The sequence below is a fragment of the Balaenoptera acutorostrata genome, chromosome 10, assembly GCF_949987535.1.
Source record: "Balaenoptera acutorostrata chromosome 10, mBalAcu1.1, whole genome shotgun sequence".
NCBI classification, from domain to species: Eukaryota; Metazoa; Chordata; class Mammalia; order Artiodactyla; family Balaenopteridae; genus Balaenoptera; species Balaenoptera acutorostrata.
This window is the reverse complement of record NC_080073.1, coordinates 32,715,987-32,737,901: the sequence shown is the minus strand read 5'-3', so window position 1 is coordinate 32,737,901 and position 21,915 is coordinate 32,715,987. Positions and strand designations below refer to the sequence as shown.

General features: G+C 42.8%; 1 protein-coding gene across 2 annotated transcripts in view; it reads right to left on the bottom strand.

Moving 5' to 3' along the window:
* Positions 1–21,915, bottom strand: part of ARHGEF3 (Rho guanine nucleotide exchange factor 3) — a 309,968-nt gene that overhangs the window by 196,581 nt on the left and 91,472 nt on the right. Inside the window, exon 3 of one of the 2 annotated variants that reach the window (XM_057555565.1) lies at positions 7,909–7,975. The exons of the other annotated variant lie outside the window; for it this stretch is intronic. Coding sequence (XP_057411548.1) covers positions 7,909–7,975 — 67 coding nt within the window. The remainder of the gene's footprint in view (positions 1–7,908; positions 7,976–21,915) is intronic. 2 annotated transcript variants of the gene reach the window in all.

The following is a 21,915-nucleotide window of genomic DNA, read 5'->3' as shown; positions in this document are numbered from 1 at the left end:
TATATTCATAGCAGCACTATTTACAATAGCCAAGACATGGAAGCAACCTAAATGTCCTTCGACAGATGAATGGATAAAGAAGATACGATATATACAATGGAATATTACTCAGCCATAAAAAAGAACAAAACAATGTCATTTGCAGCAACATGGATGGACCTAGAGATTATCATATTTAGCAAAGTAAGTCAGAAAGAGAACAAATACCATGTGATATCACTTATATGTGAAATCTAAAATACAACACAAATGAACATATCTATGAAACAGAAAGAGATTCACAGACATAGATAACAGATTTGTGGCTGCCAAGGGGCGGGTGCGAGGGAAGGATTGGGACTTTGGGATTAGCAGATGCAAACTATTATATATAGAATGGATAAACAACAAGGTCCTACTGTATAGCACATGGAACTATAATCAATATCCTGTGATAACCCATAATGGAAAAGAATATGAAATATATATATATATGTATAACTGAATCACTTTGCTGTACAGCAGAAATTAACACAACATTGTAAATCAACTATACTTTAATACATTTTTAAAAAAATAAAATAAAAATAAAACCCTTAACTAAGCTCCAATACTTCCCAATGGCACAGAAATGACCTCAGCCATTTCAGAATGCAATTTTCCAGGATCTGCTATTATTTCAATTAATACAGAGGACTATTATGTTTTATGTCTTATGAGCAGTTTATTCTTGCTCCCAGATCAGATTGTGAGGACTGAAAAAAAAAAAATCAATAACCAAAAAGACTACTTCTAACCAAACAAAGAAGAAGAGGAGTTAGAAGTTTTGTTTACTTAAAGTCAGACCCTGGGAATCAGGATGATTACCCTTTACTCTGGGATGAGAAATGGGAAAGACTTTTGTAGACAAGAATTGTTTGTATCTGCCTAGTGTCTCTCCCCTTCTTCTGGAAACTGCCCCTTCCCTCCCATGTTACTATGGTTACCATAGGAGCCAACGTACTGGTACAGCAGAATGCCACACTGTGGTCACTGCTGATTGGTCTAGGAGTATCCACCCTACCCCGGCTGAACCAATCAAACCCCACCCCCCAGTACTTTTGGATCTGAGAGAGAAAAGGCTGTCACTCTGCAGATGGCTGCATTTCCGCAGTATGGAGAAATGGAGGAAGTCAGTCTGCAGAGAAAATGCAGCAAACAACAGAAGAATTGGCAGCCCTCAAGGCCTTCTGGTGCCTGGTTCCAGGGGCTTCTGAGATCCTGCTGCATTCCATGAGATATTCTTGAGATCTCTATAATTTTAAAAACTCTCCTTGTTTAAGCTAATTTGAGTTGAATTTCTATCACTTGCAACAAGATCTCTTAATTAACCTAAAAGATCACATTCAAAAGCATCTTTTACCTTGTATAAATCTAGAACAAAAAGAGAATAATTGAGTTGACAACTGCATAAAATAAACAAAGGCATCTATAAATTCTGCCTCAAAAGCGCAAAATTTGCGCAGCTGGTATGCAAGGCACTGTATGTCCCCACAGACCTCACATATGACCAAAAAAAGAAACTGCTTTTGAATCTAAAAATGAGCTTCAATGTGCCTGGCATATTTTTGGTGTCAGCAGACTGAGAATGACATGGGCTTTTCCTCACAGGTGTCAGTATCTCTCACAGGCTGGCTTCTCCACTGCCTGAAGGGAAATGAGACAAGAAGACTAAGCAGAAATGAGAGACAGTTTTTCCTTTTGAAGGGATACCTCACATCAAAAAGGCATCTATTATAAACACAAAATGGGTTGAAGACCTAAATATAAGACATGATACCATAAAACTCCTAGAAGAGAACATAGGCAAAACATTCTCTAATATAAATCGTAGCAATATTTTCTTAGCTCAGTTTCCCAAGGCAATAGAAATGAAAGCAAAAATAAACAAATGGGACATAGCAAACTTATAAACTTTTGCACAGCAAAGGAAACCATCAACAAAACAAAAAGACTACCTATGGAATGGGAGAAAATATTTGCAAATGATGCGACTAACAAGAGCTTAATTTCAAAAATATACAAGCAGCTCATAAAACTCAATATCAAAAAAACAAACAAGCCAATCAAAAAAAGGGCAGAAGGGACTTCCCTGGCGGTCCAGTGGTTAAGACTCCGCACTTCCAATGCAGGGGGCGTGGGTCTGATCCCCGGTCAGGGAACTAAGATCCCACACGCCGAGTGGCCAAAAAAAAAAAAAAAGGCTTTCAAATCAATGTTTTTACAGATGTCTCATATACGTAACTACTTTCTACCATCAGAACTGTATCCATAGGTACATGGATCATAGAACTCTGAAAGTGGCTAAAAGATGAGGACCTTTGCCCTAAAAAAATGTGATGTGCTTCCAAAACCCTGCACTAAATTTCAAGCACCCACTGACCCCCCAAATATCTGGACACCCTACTAAGAGGGATTCCTTACTCACCTGGTAAGGGTGCCAGAGGCTGCAGGCACGGATGGCACTCGTGTTACCCATGCCATATAACCAGGCGGGGTCATTTGAAAATACAGGTGTCTACTATCATGTTTAGGGACCTTTTGTTTTTAACCTCTGTTAAGCAGCTCTGTCATATGCCTCCTACTCTGACACTTTGCAATGACAAAATAATCTGTTTACATACACATCTACTAGATGTTAAGGTTCACAAGATCAAGACTGTGTCTTATTCAATTTTGTGCCTTTATGATTGAATAAATGCTTATTAACATTTTATTTAAAAAAAAAGAAAGAAAGAAAGAAAAACAACAACAAACTGTTCCTTGGAGCAAATGACCCTTCCCCACTTCCAGTGGCTCTAGTGGAACTGCCAATCACGAAATACTGTCCACCCAGCTCCCTTAGAGGAGCATGTGAACAAGGCCTGTCCAATACTCTTTTTTTTTTGTTTGTTTGTTTTTAAAATTCTCTATTTCTTTTTTTTAATTAATTAATTTATTTTTTTATTTTTGGCTGTGTTGGATCTCCATTTCTGCGCGAGGGCTTTCTCTAGTTGCGGCGAGCGGGGGCCACTCTTCATCGCGGTGCGCGGGCCTCTCACCATCGCGGCCTCTCCTGCTGCCAAGCACAGGCTCCAGACGCGCAGGCTCAGCAGCCGTGGCCCACGGGCCCAGCTGCTCCACGGCATGTGGGACCCTCCCAGACCAGGGCTCGACCCCGTGTCCCCTGCATTGGCAGGCGGACTCTCAACCACTGCACCACCAGGGAAGCCCTGTCCAATACTCTTGACCACAGTGATTGGCCAAGGTTTAGCTATGTGACTGGCCAAGGTATAGCTATGTGACTGGAACCAGGTCAATAAGAGTCCTACGCTGGGATTTCACATCTGGATTCTGGAAGCATAAACTTCTCTCTTTCCTCTGGAAAAGTATGGCTGTTTGTGGTTATCCCCTCCCTCCAAAAAAGTCCATGTGCAGTAGGAAAAGACAAGACCAAAACCCCAAGAGTGACAAAGCTGAAACAGTATACCTGGATACAGTGGTACCTGAAGCCTACCCATCAGTTTCCCTCAGTCAAATGAACCAATCAATTCCCCTTTCTACTTGAGCTTGTTTTGATTGAGTTTCTATCACTCGTAGTCAGAAGAGCCCTGACTAATACACTAAACCTTATTTTTCTCACCTGAAAATTAAAAAGTTAGGACTACAATGTTCAAAGTCCCTTCCAAAGCCCCAGAGTTTAGAAATGTCTTACCAAATGGCTTAGGCAAGAGTAAAGACCAGGCACTGGAGAAAGAGACAAGACCAGCATGGCCCTGAAATTTGGTTGATATTTAAAATTCAAATCTCAGATCTGGCACCTAAAACAATGCCTCACACATGGTAGGTCTTGTTACGCATTTTTAAGTTAACTACAGGCAATGGCAGGTGTTGTGGTCCAGAGATTTTCACATTTCTAGGGTGAGTTTCCTCCCTGAGTCTGTCTCTGTGACCTTCTTTCTCAGCTTACTGGAGGAGCTGTAGCAAATATTTTCACAAGGAACGGTGGAAATTCTGAGCTCAGCACTCCCCCAACCAGATCCAGAAGAGATGTCTCAGAGCAAGACACCTCCCAGGGTCCCACCTCTCTGAGGGTCCTGCTTTCTTATTCTCCCCATTCTGTTCTGGTTTCACTCATGATGTTCCCACCAAAACTGTCCCAACCAAAACCATCCTCTTGGCTTCTCTCCATGAACATCTCTGTAGCACCCATGGTCTGGTGAGAGATGGCACAGCACCACCCCTTGCCCGGGAGGGTGGGGAAGTCCCATAGGGTTGGTAACACCCAGGGCCTCTGTCTCCTTAGACGAGCATGAGAACCAAAGGACACAACCGACAACTAACAACGTCAACTCATGAGAGGACTGAACCGCTTGGTAGGTAGAAAGGATGGGTCATCCAAGTGTCTCCAGCCCTTCCCGAGACTCTCTGCAGACAAGAACTCCAGCCAAAAAAAAGGAAAACCACAAATGCAACTCCTAATGCCTTGAGAAGTCATGCAGATCTGCAGTGAATGTTTCCAGGGAGGATGAGGAGGGGGTTACAATACATTCATTCAGCAAGACTTTCCTTAAAATTTTTTTGAAACATCTGTCTTTTCCCAGAATGTCTACTCCTTAAGAGACTGACCACTCCCTTCGCTCCCCTTGTGCCCTGTCCCCGGCTCCTTCCTTGGCTCTCATGTGTCTCCCTCTTCACTTCTCATCTAGAGCCATGTGGTTCCTTCTCCTCTTGCCTTTTCCAACCCATTTCTTATCACCTCTTCTCCCCACTCCCACCCCCAAACCCCATAAATGTCCAGGACCTGGGTGAACTAACACAGGATGCTTCTTCTTTACAAGCTAAAGAGGAATGGAATTGCAAATGCTTCTGATGGTTTCCTCTGCCATGTATATAAACATGGGAAATTTGCTAGCACAGAGATTCTAAAACCTTCCTTTCCAAATAAGAAAAGGAAGAGTTCACAGAATGCGTGCCTTGCCCTAGAACAGCCTGCACAGTTCAGTCTAGCAGGCCCGAGAGTCACATTTCATTATAGAAAATGTATCAGCTAGAGAATAACTCCAATGTCCTCCTCCCGGCATTCTGGGTGCTTCTTGTCTTCAGTTCCAATTACCATAGTGATGGTTACAGAGCGTGTCCTGGCTGGGAGTGAGGGTGTTTCCACTTAGTTGGGTTTCCTTCCTCCCCCACCATGTCATGGAGGATTATGCTCCAAGTGACACAGAGATGATTTGGCCACAGAGGAATCTGGCAATTGACCAGGCCCTGAACCATCTCCCTCTGGTGTATCTTGAGGTCAGTTTGTCTAACTTTACCAAGAAGCTACAGGGGCCGGAAGAATCAAAACAAAGACAAGAGACCAAGATCAACACAACAACTGGCCTAACTGCCTAACAGACTCTAGTCACTTTGACACTTTTAACCATTTGGGAAAATCTTATGAGCTGGCTAAGAATTTGAGGGCTGATAGGAAACTGAAGTCAACAAAGCATTAGATTCTGTCATCTCTTTGGTTGCAATTAGCCAGGGGCACTTTGTTTGTTTGTTCCCCTGCAGCAAATTACTAATGTTAAATGTTACCCCTGCAAGGCTACAACTGACAGAGGGTCCCTTAAACCAAGTGTGCATCTAACAGGTTCCTTTTCAGCAGCAAGTTCTACAAACCAGACTTGTGCTTAAAAGTTCATAAAATATTTTTCAAGGACAAACAGTTTAAGAGGTCTCACAGCCATAGGTAGGGTAATCAATTGTCCCAGCTTGCCCGGGACTGAAGTTTCCCAAGACATGGGACTTTCAGTGCTAAAACCAGGACAGTCCCAGGCAAACTCAGGGCAAACTCTAGATGTACCCCAACCCTAGACTAGTGACTACTGTTGAATCAGAAGGAAGGGTGGGGAACATTGAAAAGAGGGTAGAGAGGGAGAGAAAATAAACACCTTCAAAACAGCCAATTGCTCACAGAAGGTTCAATTTTTCTGTAGTTCAAAATCAGCTACAAACATCAACTGTTCCAAAGTGTGTATAAACTGTTTTGTCAACAAAGGGTTTATGGCCAATGACTTTGGGAAATGCTCCAAACAAAATCCTATCAGGTCTCCTTCACGTAGTCTCTATGCACATCAACCCATCAAAGGCTCTGAGAAGTCCTGCAGTGGTGAACATATTTAATTTGGTGCTCTCAGGGTGTCCCAAGTTTATTTGACCACACAAGTTTCTTTCACTTAATGGTTATGATCATGCAACTGAACATACTTTGAGAAATGGGGATCTTATCCATTTATGGACATGTGTCAACACATTTCTCTTCGTACTCAGTGAAAAGCATACTGACACTTAGCTAAAAGAGAGCCAGGATCTATATTTTTAAAAAGACATCTGAGGAAAATGACTGAGATGTATGTAGGATATTAAAGATGAATCAAACCAGTAAAAACAGTGCTGAAAACACTAAAGACTTGAACTTGAAACATAATCTGAATTGAATTTTGTGTCTGATAGATGTAAGAGATTTTTTTTTTAATTTTTAAAAATTTTTTAAATTTTTGGCTGCGTTGGGTCTTCGTTGCTGTGTGCGGGCTTTTTCTGGTTGCGGTGAGCAGGGGCTACTCTTCGTTGCAGTGCGCAGGCTTGTCATTGCGGTGGCTTCTCTTGTTGCAGAGCACGGGATCTAGGCACGCAGGCTTCAGTAGTTGTGGCACACAGGCTCAGTAGTTGTGGCTTGAGGGCTCTAGAGCGCAGGCTCAGTAGTTGTGGCGCACAGGCTTAGTTGCTCTGTGGCATGTGGGATCTTCCTGGACCAGGGCTCGAACCCGTGTCCCCTGCATTGGCAGGCGGATTCTTAACCACTGCACCACCAGGGAAGCCCCTAAGAGATTTTTTTATTCATTCATTAATTCCATTTATTCATTCAAATTAATTAAGCATGTATGTGCCAGGCACTGTGCTAGGCCCAGGGATATTGCAGTGAACAAGAGAGAGTGATAAGGTCTCTGACGCTTGGGGCTTCCAATCTTAAATTTCAGTAAGTGTTAAGTAACAATCTTAACAATGAGAAAAAAGTACAGGGGTCCATAGGAGGTGCCTCTAGGTCAGATTCAGGAGGCAGACATGATGCATTCCCACAGAAGGTGATGTCAAGGCTCAGACCCAATGGATAAAGTGGGTGGGCCAGTGCAGTGTGTGTAGGAGTGTAGTGCTGGGCAGCAGGGGACAGTATTCTGGGCAGAAGGAACAACACATGCAAAGGCCTGCTGGTGAAACAGAGCTCAGAGCATTCTCTACACAGGCAAGGGTCTTGTTCCTGAAGTCAGAGCTAGAATTCATTTTAACACACAGAAGGGCCTCCATACACTTTGACTATTATTATTATCATAATCACATAAAGGAAGAGAACTCTGCATCAAGGGGAGGTTAAATCTGACCCTTCCTACACCTCTAAGGGTCTACGGCTTTGTGATTGGGAGAATTCTATGATTCCCTTTAGAGTCTGTTTAAAGCTTATAGACCTCTCCTTTTGTAAAGTAAAGTTCCTGCAAAGTCATAAATCTACGTATGAATAGACTGTACATTTCTGATTTCTTTTTCCTTCACTGTGCACTGGTTCCCTTTTTGTTCCCCCAAAACAGCCACAATGCCCACTTCATCAACCTTGACATCTCTTGGCTTTTTCACAAGATGCTTCCAGTAACCCAAGACCTACAGGGCAAGCAACATCAATGGGTGCTTAGCAAGCCACTTAGATTTTTTTAATTAAACCACAAGCACTGATGCAAACATGACTTCCCCAAGTGGTAAAGCACAGAAGCTTGGTGGAGACTTTGATTAGTAAAGCCAACCTCGGCAGTGTCCTCTCTGGAGCATCCGAAACAGGACATATAATGGCTGGGACTGTCCAGGGAAAACACTTACCCCTCTGAAATTCCAGGCTTTAGGAGTCGGAAACATGGGAAAGTTGTTTTGCCGCTGCCGTTTAGGCCTGGAAGAGGACAAAAAAAAAAAAAAAAAAAAAGACGATGCATTCATTATTCATTGGTTAGCTCTTCAGAGGAAATCACCAATTTCAGATGTAGCTTTGTCAAAAAGAGAGATGCTTGGAGAAATGGTCCAGGCAGGTGAGGCAGCTATTGTTTTCTACAGCTCTGCAATCTTTAGCAGCCAAACTCACTGCAAACTCCTTCCCAGGCCCCCAGGAGGAAAGCTCCAGAGTCCCTTAAAAAAGTCAAAAATTAAAAGATAAAAGAAAAAAATAAAAGAAAATCTAAAATTCAACCTGGATGAGATCCAAAAGCCAGACCAAACTCCAATCTTGATCTTTATTTCTCACACACAAGCAGTTCCCAAAGGGATGCCATCAGGTGATGTCTGTAGCTTCGGCAGAGCCTGGAACCCTCCCTTGTTGCTCACTTGCTGGGGAGTTCCTGCACCTCCACTCAGGCCACACTGGAGCTCCAAACTTTTAAAGGGACGACTGACAGGACATGCAGCCGCTGCCTAACACGTTAGAACTGGCTTCCTCGCCTATTAATCTCTCCCCACGAATCAAAAGCCTTAGATGTGATGGAGGCAGCTTCAAGTCGGATCTGCACAAGCGGCAGGTAAACGGTACAGAAAAGGAAAGATGCAGCAAGGGGGCTGGGCGGCTCCAGACACACCAGGAACACCTTACTTCTGTCTTGTAAAGTGAATCCAATTTTGTAGCTGCCAACATACCCACAAGGATACCTCTTACAGTGTTTTTATGGAGTGGTAAATTACTCCTCCCCAAAATGCTATGTCTGTCAATATGGATATTCAAATGTCATGTTTGCTTGAAGTACCACTTCACTGAAAAACATCTCTGAAAAAGGTCCACCTCGCACTTGCCCTGAGGTTTTAGTCACTGATGTGCCAAAGGGTGGTGGTGCTGGTTGTTTAACATGATACTCACACCTTTTCTTTGACCTCCCTGCCACAATCAGCAGGAATGCAAGGCAGGATGCTTGCAGTGACCACTGCACAGGCTTTGCAGTATGTCAGGCCTGATAAAAATCTGGACTGACTCTACCAGGCGTAAGAGATAAATAAACAAAATACAACATAGCTATAATAATAGCAGCAGCTGACAGGTATTGAGTATTTAAAACAGCATATGCTAATACTTTATGTAGTTAATCTCACTGACTCTCCACTGGGAGCTGAGGTTCACTGTTGTACCCATTTAACAGATAAGAAAACAGACACCTAAGGATATTAAGTGACTCAACTATCACCACACAGGTGAAATCAGGATTCGGGTCTCAGGTGTCTGATCTCACACCCCATGGTGTTTTATTAGCTGTGGGACCCTGAGCCCGAGGCTTAAGCTCTGGAGCTTTCCTATTCCTATGTGCAAAACGAGAAATAATACCCTGTACACAGAGTCAAGATGAGATGAGGGTTCTAACTCCAGTGCTGTCACTGTTAAGTTCTCAACAGATGTCAGCATGGTGCCCACCACCCCCAACCTGCCCACCCTCCCGCCCACCCCCCCTCCCCCCCTCCAAATCCTGGCTCCAAGGACAGCCTTCAATCAGGGACACAGGATTGACACAGCAGAGCTGGGACAACTCACCAAAAACAGAGGGGAACTCCCTCCTGCTGATGTGTCTTTATACCCAACCCCCTTCTTCTGCCTACTCCTCCTCCTCACCCACATGTACAATAAAAACCCAGGCTAATAACTTCTCAAGACAAACAGAGAAAACGTGGGTGGTTATTTAGATTTAATACTCTTCTCTTATTAAGTAACATGTTGGTCTAAGCTCTTCTGAAAAGACATTTCTCCCTTAAAAAAAAACAAAACAAAACTTAGAATTCAACAATACTTCTCCCTGGATACCGCTCCCTCCCCTCCAAGGTTATAATTGGGCTTTGCTCTCCGAATTATTTGATGAGCTTCGTTGCTTCCGAAGCAACAACATGTACCAGAACATTCCTAGTCAATGTGCCCCTGTTTTGTATGTTGCAGGCCACAGAAAATGAAAATCACAATAATTAACAGTGACTGAGTTACATGATGTGCCAGGGGCTGTTCTAAGTACTCTGCCTACATAACCTAAGTCTGAGAATAACAATTAGATGGGTTATTATGTTAGCTATACTCTAACGTTAATACATGATATATAGGTAGCATTATAATGGTGTTATACATGATCATATTTTATATATTTATATGTATGGCATTACATACGTTTAAATAAATAACGTTATATCATAATATGTTTTCATATAACATTATGGTATAATGGGGATATTATCATTACCCTATTTTACAGATGGGTTAAACCGAGGCTCAGAGAGGTTAAACCAGATGCCAGAAGTCACACAGCTGGTAGGTGTCTAAGGTGGGATTCATACCCAGATATGTCTGACTCCAGATTCAGGGGATGTAGCCCCTCTCAAATAGAGAGAAGCCCCACCAAACAGGGCTTCCACGCATGTGGAAGAATGCAGCCTGGGGGTTCCCTGTGGGGGGGCACCAGTTTAGCAGGGCCTCACACTAAGAGGCCTCACAGGCAAAGAAAAAGCATCAGAGCAAGTCTGTCAATCCAGGGCACTCTTGGGCAACTCGGTCGCACCCCCCTTGGCTGGGGAAACTGCCAGGAAACCTATCTAGAAGACGGCTGTCTCTAACTGGTGCTTCCCCCACCCCTGCGTTCCACCACCTGCCAGGCTTCCAGATCATTCACGCTGGCTGGAGTTCCTTTTAACTATCTAATCTGGCATCATAAGTCCTCCCCAGCCAAACACTACCACCCACGTGGTTTTGAAGGACAGCTCCAGGGAGTAAAATGCACCCTCCTGAGAAGACTCCTTCAGGTAGCCTGTGAGGGAAACTGGCAGCATAAAGGACAGCATCTCAGAAGCCTGTGAAGGCCGGGTCCTCATCACAGGAGGGGCAATCAGTCCTGGGTATATTTCTTCTGTTTTAGAAGCAACTTCTTTGCACTGTCAGCAAAAGTCCAAGGGAGAAAATGGCACTTGGTTCTACAGGTTTCTCAGACACAAAGATATGCAGTTGGACTTCCTGACAGGGCTGGGAGGAGTTATCCAGTTATCCAGTGTGTCCAGTCCTCAGGCCCCTAAGTGAGCCAGGTCTGTGCATGGTGTGTACACACGTGGTTGGGAAGCACAGCCCATCCACAGATGTCAGAAGGGCAACGCTGACTGGTCATCCTCCACGGGGGAGCTGATGGGAGCCAGGGCTGGGCAAGCAGCAGGAGAGAAACTGCCGAGACAGGAGGCACAGATTCTTGACTGGAAGGAGGTTACAACCTTAGGAAAGGTTGGAAAGAAAAGTTATAAACTCTCCACCCTCGGGAGAGCTCATAGTAGAAATGGAGAAATGCCCACAGCAAGAGTGAAAAGTCAGGATTCAAGGTGCGTTTAGGGAATGATCTCCGATTCAGGTGTGTGTGTGGCTGGAATCAGAGAGAATAAGCTCAGTGGGTTAACAACAGGATGTATTTTCCCACCACGTGAAAACAAGTGTGACTCTTTCCCAGCGCCTTGAGAAGAGGGTTGATGACCATTTCCGCAGCATCTCCCAGGAGTGTAGGTTTAAGGTTGCGTCTGCTGCCTGCACCGTGGGGGCTAACAGTCTGGTGTTCAGGGTGGAACCGACTTGGGGCACCCAGAGTGCCTCCCTCCCTTTCTTGCTGGAGGACTTCAACCAGGCTACCTACTTTTTACTCCCCTTGAGCCTCCATTTTCTCATCTGGAAAGTGGAGAGAATAATCTTTTTTTACAAAATTGAAACATCAATGTACCATAAAAAAAGTAAAAAGGAATAAAAGATGGTTGATTAAAAAAATAATAACGTACTATACAAATGTTTGGCAGAGAGTCTGGCCCTTAATAGCTGCTCAAATTAGCTGTCATTATTATTGAGAAAATGCCTTCTTTAAACCAGTAAAGGGGATATTACTTATAATTATCATTGGCAAGGCTCATGTTGGAGAGACAATGAAATATACCTCTAATTCTTACAGACTGGAAAACATATAAGTAAAATAAAACAAAGGCTTTAAGGTGCTATGAATATTTTGTTAGGTGACAACAACATAGCCCTAAATATGAACATGATGTAACCCTGAAAAGAGCCCCGCCTTCCCCTTCTCATTTCCTGCCCCCCTTTTCTTTTTCAAAGATTACTACCTTTGTCAGCATGTTTTATATGTTGTAAATATTTTAATATCTTAATTGTCAACCCAGAGCATCTTGCTAAAAAACTTTCCTTGGATTTCTTTTCTTTTGTTTTACCTCTCTCTCTTTCTTCATGAAGACAACTGTAGTATTACTAGGAAAACCAAACAGCTACACTTTATAGGAGAAATTAATGCCAGTTATTTTTATTCTGGTTGGACCACTTAAGATATGGTGGTTTCCTTTGCTTAAATGTTGTTTTAGTTTCTGTTTCTGGTACATAATCAAGGATTGACTGGCAGGTGTTTAGCCAGGTAAAGACCCAATTCTTCCTGGAGAAGCTCACTGGAAAGAGATAGTTTGCAGAATGGAAGTCTCATAACTTTGGCTTGTCTCTCTCTTAAATGAAAGTACAAAGGCACCACTCGGTACCATGTTTCTGTGGCTCAATGAGTCATGTCAGCTTCATTCTACTCATGCCATGACTGCAAGTCCAGCTCTTTACTTCCTGATAAATACTGGGAAAAAAGAATCACAGAACCTCAGAATGCTCAGCTGGCAGTAGTTGCTTCCTTTTTGCAACAGTCCCATTGAGAACGCACCTGGAAAGAGAGCCCTCATCCCTTGGAGAATGGGTCTGTACCTCTTTATGTATAATGGGGTCACACATTAATTTCTTCACCAATATTTACTGAGCACTTACTGTACACCAGGCACAGTGCCACACGTTACAGAGGCAGTGGTGAACAAAACAGATCTAGTTCCTGCTTTCGTGGAGCTTGCAGAAGAGCAGCCAGACCAAAAATTGAGAGAGACAGAGAGAGATTACAACATGGTAAGTGTTTTTTTAAAAAAAGAGTGGTCACGGGGAGTGCCCAAGTGGCTCAATCAAGGATTAAGGAGCCAGAAGAAAGACTCAGCCAGGTGATGAGAAAAAGGAACTGTAGGCCAGGCCACAGGAAAAGCATGCTCAAAGTGCAGGAGGTAAAAAAAACTTATCTTTGAAAAGATTAACCAAATAGACAAAACTGGTAAAGCTGATCAAGTTAAAAGGGGGTGGGGAGAACACTGATAAATACTATTACAGATGGAGGCACGGAACTACAGACACAACATCAAGTCAATGACAAAAGAATGCTATCAGTGACTTGATGCCATTACATTTGAAAACTTAAACAAACTGCATATATTCCTTCAAAATATATAGCTTATCAAAAATATCTCAAGGAGAAATAGAAAACCTAAAAAGCTCAATAACTAATTAAAAAAAAAAAAAGAAAGAAAGCACCAGGCCGGACAGTTTTGCTAATGAATTCTACAAAACCTTCAAAACAACAGATCATTCCAATCTTATACAGACTGTTCTATAGAAGATAAAAAGAGTCCAGAGTTAAGAAATAAAGGAGAGACGACACATTTGAACAATTGGAATTAAAGTATGACAACTGAAATGTCTGTAAATAAGGAAATGGATTAAATGAAGCTATATTCATTCTTAACAATGGAAGACCACATAGAACTATATATTAATGAAAAATCTTCAAAAAAAAGGAAGAAAAAAGAATGAAAATCCAAGTTGCAGGAGATATGCATATGATATGATACTATATAGGAATACACAAAATATCACTCTGCTTATAGCCACATGTAGTAAAAATGTAAAATAAAGAGGCTGTATCAACTGCAGAAGAGAGCTTCTCTCTGGGGACAGAGAGGGGAGAAAATCTCTGCCTGGAATGTTTCATTTATTCACATAAAAATTCTGAAGCCAATAGGGCACAATGTTACTGTTTATTAAATCTATATGGGGGGGTACAGAGGTGAATATCATAATAGCTGATATTTTGCTATATGGGTGAAATATTTTATAACTAAAACCAGTAATAAACAGGAATAAATCATGGCAAAGCTATACAATAAAATACCAGACATCCATTAAAAATAATGAGGTATACTAACATCCTCACCAGCAGAGACCTTAAAATTCAGTATGTGAAATAAGACACAACATGTAAACTCATTTAGGTTCACACACACACACACACAAATGCGTGCGCGCGCACATGCACGTACAGAATCAGCTGTGTGTGCGCAGAGTGAGGTCCCTGGAAGAGCACACGCCCAACTGTTGACGGTGACTGATTATGTAGCTGGGGTGGGGGGGAGGGAGCATAAATATGGACATTATCTTTTACATTATGTACTTTTAAATCATTACTATGGAAACATATTGTGCATAAAATGGAAATTATAATAATGTTTATAACAAGGACTTGACAGGCGGGGAAGGAGGTAAAGAGGCATGAGATGAGGCTGAACAGGTGGCCAGGGCAGAGGCTTAAAGGCTGGGGTTGGGGGTAATGGAGCTCTACCGAAGTTATAAAGTGGGGAGTGACATGATGAGATTTGCCTTTAGAAAGATCTGTCTGGCTAGAGAAAAGAGAAGACAGCCGAGGGGGTCCAGAGTGAAGGCAGAGACCCGGGCGGCTCCTGGAGCCATCCAGACCCACGGCAGCCTCTCTCATGGGGCACTTTTAAGATGCTGAAGGCACAGAGGTCAAGTCTGTTCAGATTTCTCTTCCATTTTCCACCCATCTGCCAGTTATTTTTAGAACAGTGTTCACTGTTCAATAGAAATAGCACGTGAGCAACGTATGTAATTTAAAATTTCTATGAGTCACATTAAAATGGTAAGAAAAAAGGCAGGTAAGTTTAACTTTATTTTTTTGTTTGTTTTTTAAAATTTTTTTTTAATTTATTTTTTATTTTTATTTTTTGGCTGCGTTGGGTCCTCATTGCTGCACGCGGGCTTTCTCTAGTTGCAGCGAGCAGGGGCTACTCTTCGTTGTGGTGCACAGGCTTCTCATTGTGGTGGCTTCTCTTGTTGCGGAGCACGGGCTCTAGGCACACGGGCTTCAGAAGTTGTGGCATGCAGGCTCAGTAGTTGCGGCACGCAGGCCCTAGAGCGCGCGGGCTTTAGTAGTTGCAGTGTGTGGGCTCAGTAGTTGCGGCGCACGGGCTCTAGGGTGCACGGGATTCAGTAGTTGTGGCACGTGGGCTCAGCAGTTGTGGCTCGCAAGCTCTAGAGCACAGGCCCAGTAGTTGTGGCACATGGGCTTAGTTGCTCCACGGCGTGTGGGATCTTCCCGGACCAGGGCTCAAACCCACGTCCCCTGCATTGGCAGGTGGATTCTTAACCACTGCACCACGAGGGAAGTCCCATTTAATTTTAATAATATAGTTTACTTAGCCCAATATATACAGATATTATTATCAGTTCAACATGTAATCAACAGAAAAAAGAATTAGAGATATTTTACATTTTTTTGTACTAAGTCTTCAAAATCCACTGAGTATTTCACCCTTGCAGCACACCTTAATTGGCACTAGCAGTGTTTCAAGTTCTCAGCAGTGACAGGTGGCATGTGTCTACCGTGGACAGCACAGTTACAGAAAAACAGAGCCTGCAGTTTCAAAGAGCCTCAGACTTTGAAAATCCACTGCTCTCTCTCAGCAGTTAGTGACCAAAATGTGTAAGTTGAGACCCACATGAAAAGTGAGACATTCTCCAAAAAGATTTTTGTATCCATCTGAATTCAAAAACATTCAAAAGAGCAAAATATTTCACAAAGGCTTTAGAGACGTAGTCTCTAGAAAAACCAGTGGAGATGATCTTCAGGTCACATCGCTACTTGAATGGAGCAACAAATGAAATTCTTCCCCAAATGGAGCATATCCCAAACAAATGTCTATGATCTGTTGCTAAATAATGGAGAACTGCTCTAACCAAACTAATTCCAAAATTAACTAAAAAAAGAGATTGAAGTGATTTTTTTAAACCCATGAAATTATTATATTTGTAGTTCCCTAGCTGATCCTCTAGTAACCATATTGAGAAGGTATAAAATTTCATCAAATGATGAATCGAAATGGATAAACAAAATGTGATATATGCATAAAATGGAATATTATTCAACCACAAAAAAGAATAAAGTACTGATACATGCTACAGCATGCAACAACCTTGAAAACATTATGCAAAGTGAAAGAAGCCAGACACAAAAGGCCACATACTGTATGATTCCATTTACATGAAACACCCAGAATAGGCAAATCCATAGAGACAGAAAGTGGACGAGTGGTGGCCAGGGGCTAGGGGAAGAGAGCGAATGGGGAATGACTATTTAATGGGTACATAGTTTCCTTTGGGGTGATAAAAAAGGTTCTGGAATTAGACAATGGTGATGGATGCACAACATTGTGAATGTACTTAATGCCACTGAATTATTATACACTTAAAATCATAAATACTATGTTATGTGTAGTTTACCACAATTTTTTAAAAAGTGAGGGTAAAGTAAAGATATTTTCAGGCAAAATATAAGATATATATCTCATGGAAAAAATTCTCATGAAATAATAATGCAAAGTAAAATGCTATTAACTATTCCAGAAAAGGGAATTATGTAAATAGAAGCCAGGAGAGCATTCTGTGCAGCTTAAGAATTGACAAAAAATGGCTTAGATGTGAAGTTTTATCAGTACTGTGAGAAATCAGCCCTACAAGTCCCTGTTTCTGAGACACATATTTACGTGAATCATTCAACAATGATAAAAATTCCCACAGCCTCTGGCTTTCTGTGCTTCCTCCCACTCTCCACTCCCAGCCAGGTCTCTGTGCTCAGATATTCTGCGGCAACACCCGTTCCATCTTCTGCTCCCATCTCACAAGCCATTCTGCTGTGTTTCTTTTTACACTTGAGTTTCCTGCAAAGCTTTTATCTTTAGGACTTTTCACAGGTACAACCTTCCAGAAGAACTCCCATTGGTAAGTTTCAGGGATTCTCAGGTGGTGCCATGAAGGGGCAGTTGGGCACATTGGTTAAGAGCACAGATGCTGGAGCCAGCTCTGCCATTCACCAGCTGTGTGACACTGGACAAGTGACTTAACCTCTCTGTTCCTACTCCCCCCTTCTGTAAAATGGAGGTAATAACAGGATTCCCTTATAGCGCTGTTGTGAGGATTAAGTGAGTTAACATATGTAAAGCTCTTTTTTTTTTTTTTTTTTTTTTGGCCGTGGCATGCGGCATGCGGGGATCTTAGTTCCCCAACCAGGGATCAAACCCGTGCCCCCTGTAGTGGAAGTACAGAGTCTTAACCACTGGACCGCCAGGGAATTTCAAACATACGTAAAGCTCTTAGTGCCTGGTACACAAAAGGTGCACTTTAAGAGTTATCCTCCTTCTGGGTGATGAGCTGGAAGACCAGAGACTATGTGATTTGGATTCACTGCTGTCTCTACACTCCCTGCACTTAGTAGGATCTTATTTATATTTATTTTATTTATCTGGTTGCGCCGGGTCTTGGTTGTGGCAGGCATGCTCCTTAGTTGCAGCAGGTGTGCTCCTTAGTTGCGGCTTGAGGGCTCCTTAGTTGCGGCTTGCCAGCTCCTTGGTTGCAGCATGTGAACTCTTATTTGTGGCATGCATGTGGGATCTAGTTCCCTGACCAGAGATCGAACCTGGGCCCCCCGCATTGGGAGCTCAGAGTCCTAACCACTGCGCCACCAGAGAAGTCCCGTGGATCTTATTAAATAGCTGAAGAATGAATGCTTGCCCTCAGGAGTTCTGTGGTCAACAGTATCACAGAATAGCCTTATATACACACTGACAGAACATGAATACAACCACATGCACTTAAGGGACAGAGAGAGAGAGAAGTTCCATAGTTGAGGGCATCTCGTGTGGCCTTCTGTGCACTGGATATGGACCCCCAGGGAAGCCTGGCACGGGGCTGTGGATATGCCTCCATCGCAGTCTTCTCTCCTCCCCCAGGCCTCTCTCAGGCTGAGCTGGATCGTGATAGGCACTTTCTGAACAAAAGATCTTCAAATTCCAGCCAGCTCCTCGGGCCAGAACTGTCCAAATGAACAGAACTGGCAGGAACACTGGTCGTAAGGGCAGGTCAGGCTCCAGCGTGACACCTTCCCCAGGGCATTTAAGAGCACTTGGATTATATGTGATTTTCACCTTCCTAACCCCCCTAAGGTTCACTTGCTATCTCCTTATCCAGGAAAAAGTACCTACAAAATGCCATAACTGCTCCCAGCAAACTAAAACTCCAAACATCCTAAGAGACACCATCCCATCATGCCAAATACACCAAGGCTCCCATTTATTTCCACATTTCAAGTCCACATGTTGTTCATTCACATTTCCATGTGTCAAGCAGCTACCATAAACCTTTTTAGAACAATGTAAGGCTACCAAAAAGAGACAGCAGGAACATAAGGTGGTCAGAGCATGGGCTCTGCAGCCTCCAAGACCTGGGTTCAAGCCCAAGTCCACCATGTAAACTTGGGCAACTTAGGGAACTTCCTCAAGCCTGAGTTTCCAACTTAAAACAGACATGATGAGACTTAGACTTCATAGGGTCGCCATGAGGAGTAAAGTGCTTTGCATGCTACCTGGCTCACACTGAGCACTTAATAAATGTTAGCTCTAAATATTTGCCCAGTATCTACTATGTGCCAGGCATTGTTGTAGGCATAAGGGATACTACAGAGAAAAACATAGTCCCTGTTCTTTGGGAGCTTATGTCAGGAGTTGATAAATTCTACGGAGAAAACCTATGGAGGGTAGGAGAATAGGGACGGTGGGAGTAGCTGCTATTTTATATGGAGTGCCCAGGGCAGGCTTCCCCAAGAAAGTGATGTTTGAACAGAACCTGGAAGAGGGGGGAGAATGTCTTAGGTGGACAGGACAGCATATGCAAAGTTCCTGGGGCATGGCTGAGGGGCAGCAAGGGTAGTACAGCTGGAGTGGGAGCAAAGAGCAGAGAAAGCCACAGAGGGAGCAGGAACCAGATGGCAAAGGTCTTACAGATTATTGCAAGGTCTCTGGATTTTAGTCTGAATGAGATGGGAGACCACAGAAGGATTCTGAGCAAAGAAACATGGTCTAACTTTTAAAAGGACTGTTCTCAATGCTGCGTGGGGAAAACAGCTGAAGGGACAAGACAAAGGGCAGGGAGGAGGTGAGGGTGGCCAAGTGAGGGACAGCAGGGACTTGGACCAAGATGGTGGCAGCGGAGGTGGTGAGCAGTGGTGGAGTTATGTACATATTTGAAGGTAGGGTAATGGGATTTGCTGGTGGATTGGATACAGAAGGTAAAATAAAAGAGAAGTAAAGGATGCTCTAAGGATTTTAGCATGAGCAGCTGGCAGGGTGGAGAAGACTTACCGGAGCAGCAGATTTGGGGACAAAAATCAAGATCAGACATATCACGTTTGAAATGCCACACGTGCACTGGTATGGATCTCCAAATGGAGATGTGGAGTCTGCAGGTGGATTTAAGAAACTGGAGATTGTGTTCAAGAGTCATCAGCCTTTAGACAGAAGAGGAGCCCTGACAAGGTGAGAGGGGGCATCCCGGAGGCCGGCGAAGAAAGTGTTTAGAGGAGGGGGTGCTCTACTATGTCACTAAGTAGGGGAAGGAGAAATGCCCACTGAATTTGGCAAAGCAGAGGTCCCTGGTGACTTGATAAGAGCAAGCGAGTGGACCTGGAGGACGAGAGCTGAGAGGGATATGTCTACAGATTATCTAGAAGCATTGTTCGTAGAAAATATAAGTTGACAAGGACCTTAGGTACTGCCTAGTCCGCTGAGCCATTAAAATGTGAGCTCCCTGAGGGCAGACACTCCTGTCTTTTTAATGCCTCATTCCCAACCTCTGGACACCCGGCACACGGTAGATGCTCAATAAATATTTGGAAGACTTTTTTGAACTTTCTTGACATCTCCAGCCAAACAGTACAGGTCAACAGGAGCTTCCCATCCCTAACAGGATGGTACGGAAGACAGTGAGAAAACGCATACACAAATTATCCCAAGATGGAATGTTTCAGTCTCCTCCTTTGACTAAAGAAACTAGAATTAATACTACTTGGCATTTATTCAGCACAAAAGTAACATGTTTCCCAGTTACTCCTCACTGGCATTCTGGTCCACGTCATCAGTTCACGGATGACTTCTCATTGGCAGCACCGAATTTCAAATATTCAAGCTAATTATAAGCTGGTCTAATTAGAAGAAATTACAGAGTATTTCTGAAGGGACGCTTTGTAACAGAGGTCTTTTGCAAATCCAATTTAAGAAAATTGTTTTTTCATATTCTCGAAGTACTGACCTGCGAATGATGTTTCTAAAGTGTTCAGGGGTTGCTTTTAGAAGCAAGGGGATCATTCTCCCTCTTCCTGCCTGCATCCATCTAAATTATGGCACATTTTCAATGGGAAAGGCTTCATTACATCCTAAGGAAATCCACATCCTGCACCTCCAGGTCACAGCCCGGCAGAGAGCAGCCTCACGTCCCTCCGGAAAGGATAATTAGTTTTCTACCCTTTAATCAAGGAGCAGCAGATTGTTGTTTTTCTAAAGTTTTGCCTGGGGAGAGACTGTTCTTTACCGAGTGTGTGTTTTTCTAACCAGGACTCCTTGTACGTGCTCTACCTTCCCATGAGCCAACACTGAGAGCACCCCCCTTGTCTGAAACGGGAAACTGGAGCTCTCCACTGATGAGAGCCCCTGGCCCCTCAACTCCAAGGATGTGGAATCAAGTCACGGTCATCAATTTATCAGCACCATTGGCCTCTGCCTTATGGACAAGGACAATCCTCAATCTCTCGGTCATGGAGATGACATTTTTAAGGGTTCACTTAAAAAAAAATGCTTATTACGTGCCAGACACTGTTCTAAGTGCTTAATAAATATTAACTCATTTAATCCTCAAAACAATTTTATAAGTAGGTACTTTTATTATTTTCACTTTACAGATAAGGAAACTGAAGCTCAGAGAGGTTAACTGACTTGTCCAAAATCACACAACTAGTAGGGGTAGAGCCAGGATCCAAACCCAGTCAGTCAGGCCCCAGAGAACATGAACAGAGAAACAGATGTTAAAACCATTGCAGAAGCAGTGACAACAGAGGAAAGGAGATGGAGACTAAAATGCTTACTAGCACCAGATTCAGATCCAGTGTTACAGGGTTGGCTCCTCTTTACATGAAATGCAACTGGACTTTAATAATAATAATAAATCAGAGATTAGTCTTATTTATTAGTTCCTCTACATCTGCAAATAAAAATCCATGCAGACTATTTGGTACACTTTACTGTGTGCACGTTATACTTTGATAAAAGTATAGCTTTAGTTTAAAAAATTTAATGGCTGAGTTTTCTTAATGTTTTAAATGGATTTGGATCAAATAAACAATCCTTAGAAGGCATGTTTAAAAAAATCACCTTGAACTATCTTTCCAATTTTTGCCTTAAGAAAATTAAGAAAAGCCTTTGGAATTGTTCTGGCAAACCATACACAAACAAGAAACAAAAGGGAGGGAGATAAATTCATGTTTTTCAAATCTTGGAAAGCTCTAACTCAAAAATTATATTTACAGACACCTTATTTTCCCAGTTCCTCTCAGACAGGGGCTCCATGAGGGCTTTTGGCCCAGAGAGGAGCAGAAGAAAGTCTTCACACTTTTTTCAATAATATATTGATCAGAAGCTAATAAATCAGTATATAGGTGGCCCAACACCTCCAAATTGAAGATCACAACCTTAAAAATGAGTCCTCAAAAAAAAAAAAAAAAAAAAAAAATGAGTCCTCAGAAATGGGCATCTCTTACAAATGTTCTGTTGATTCTAACTCCAAAAACACCCAAAATTCTTAAATTAGCCAGCATCGCTTAA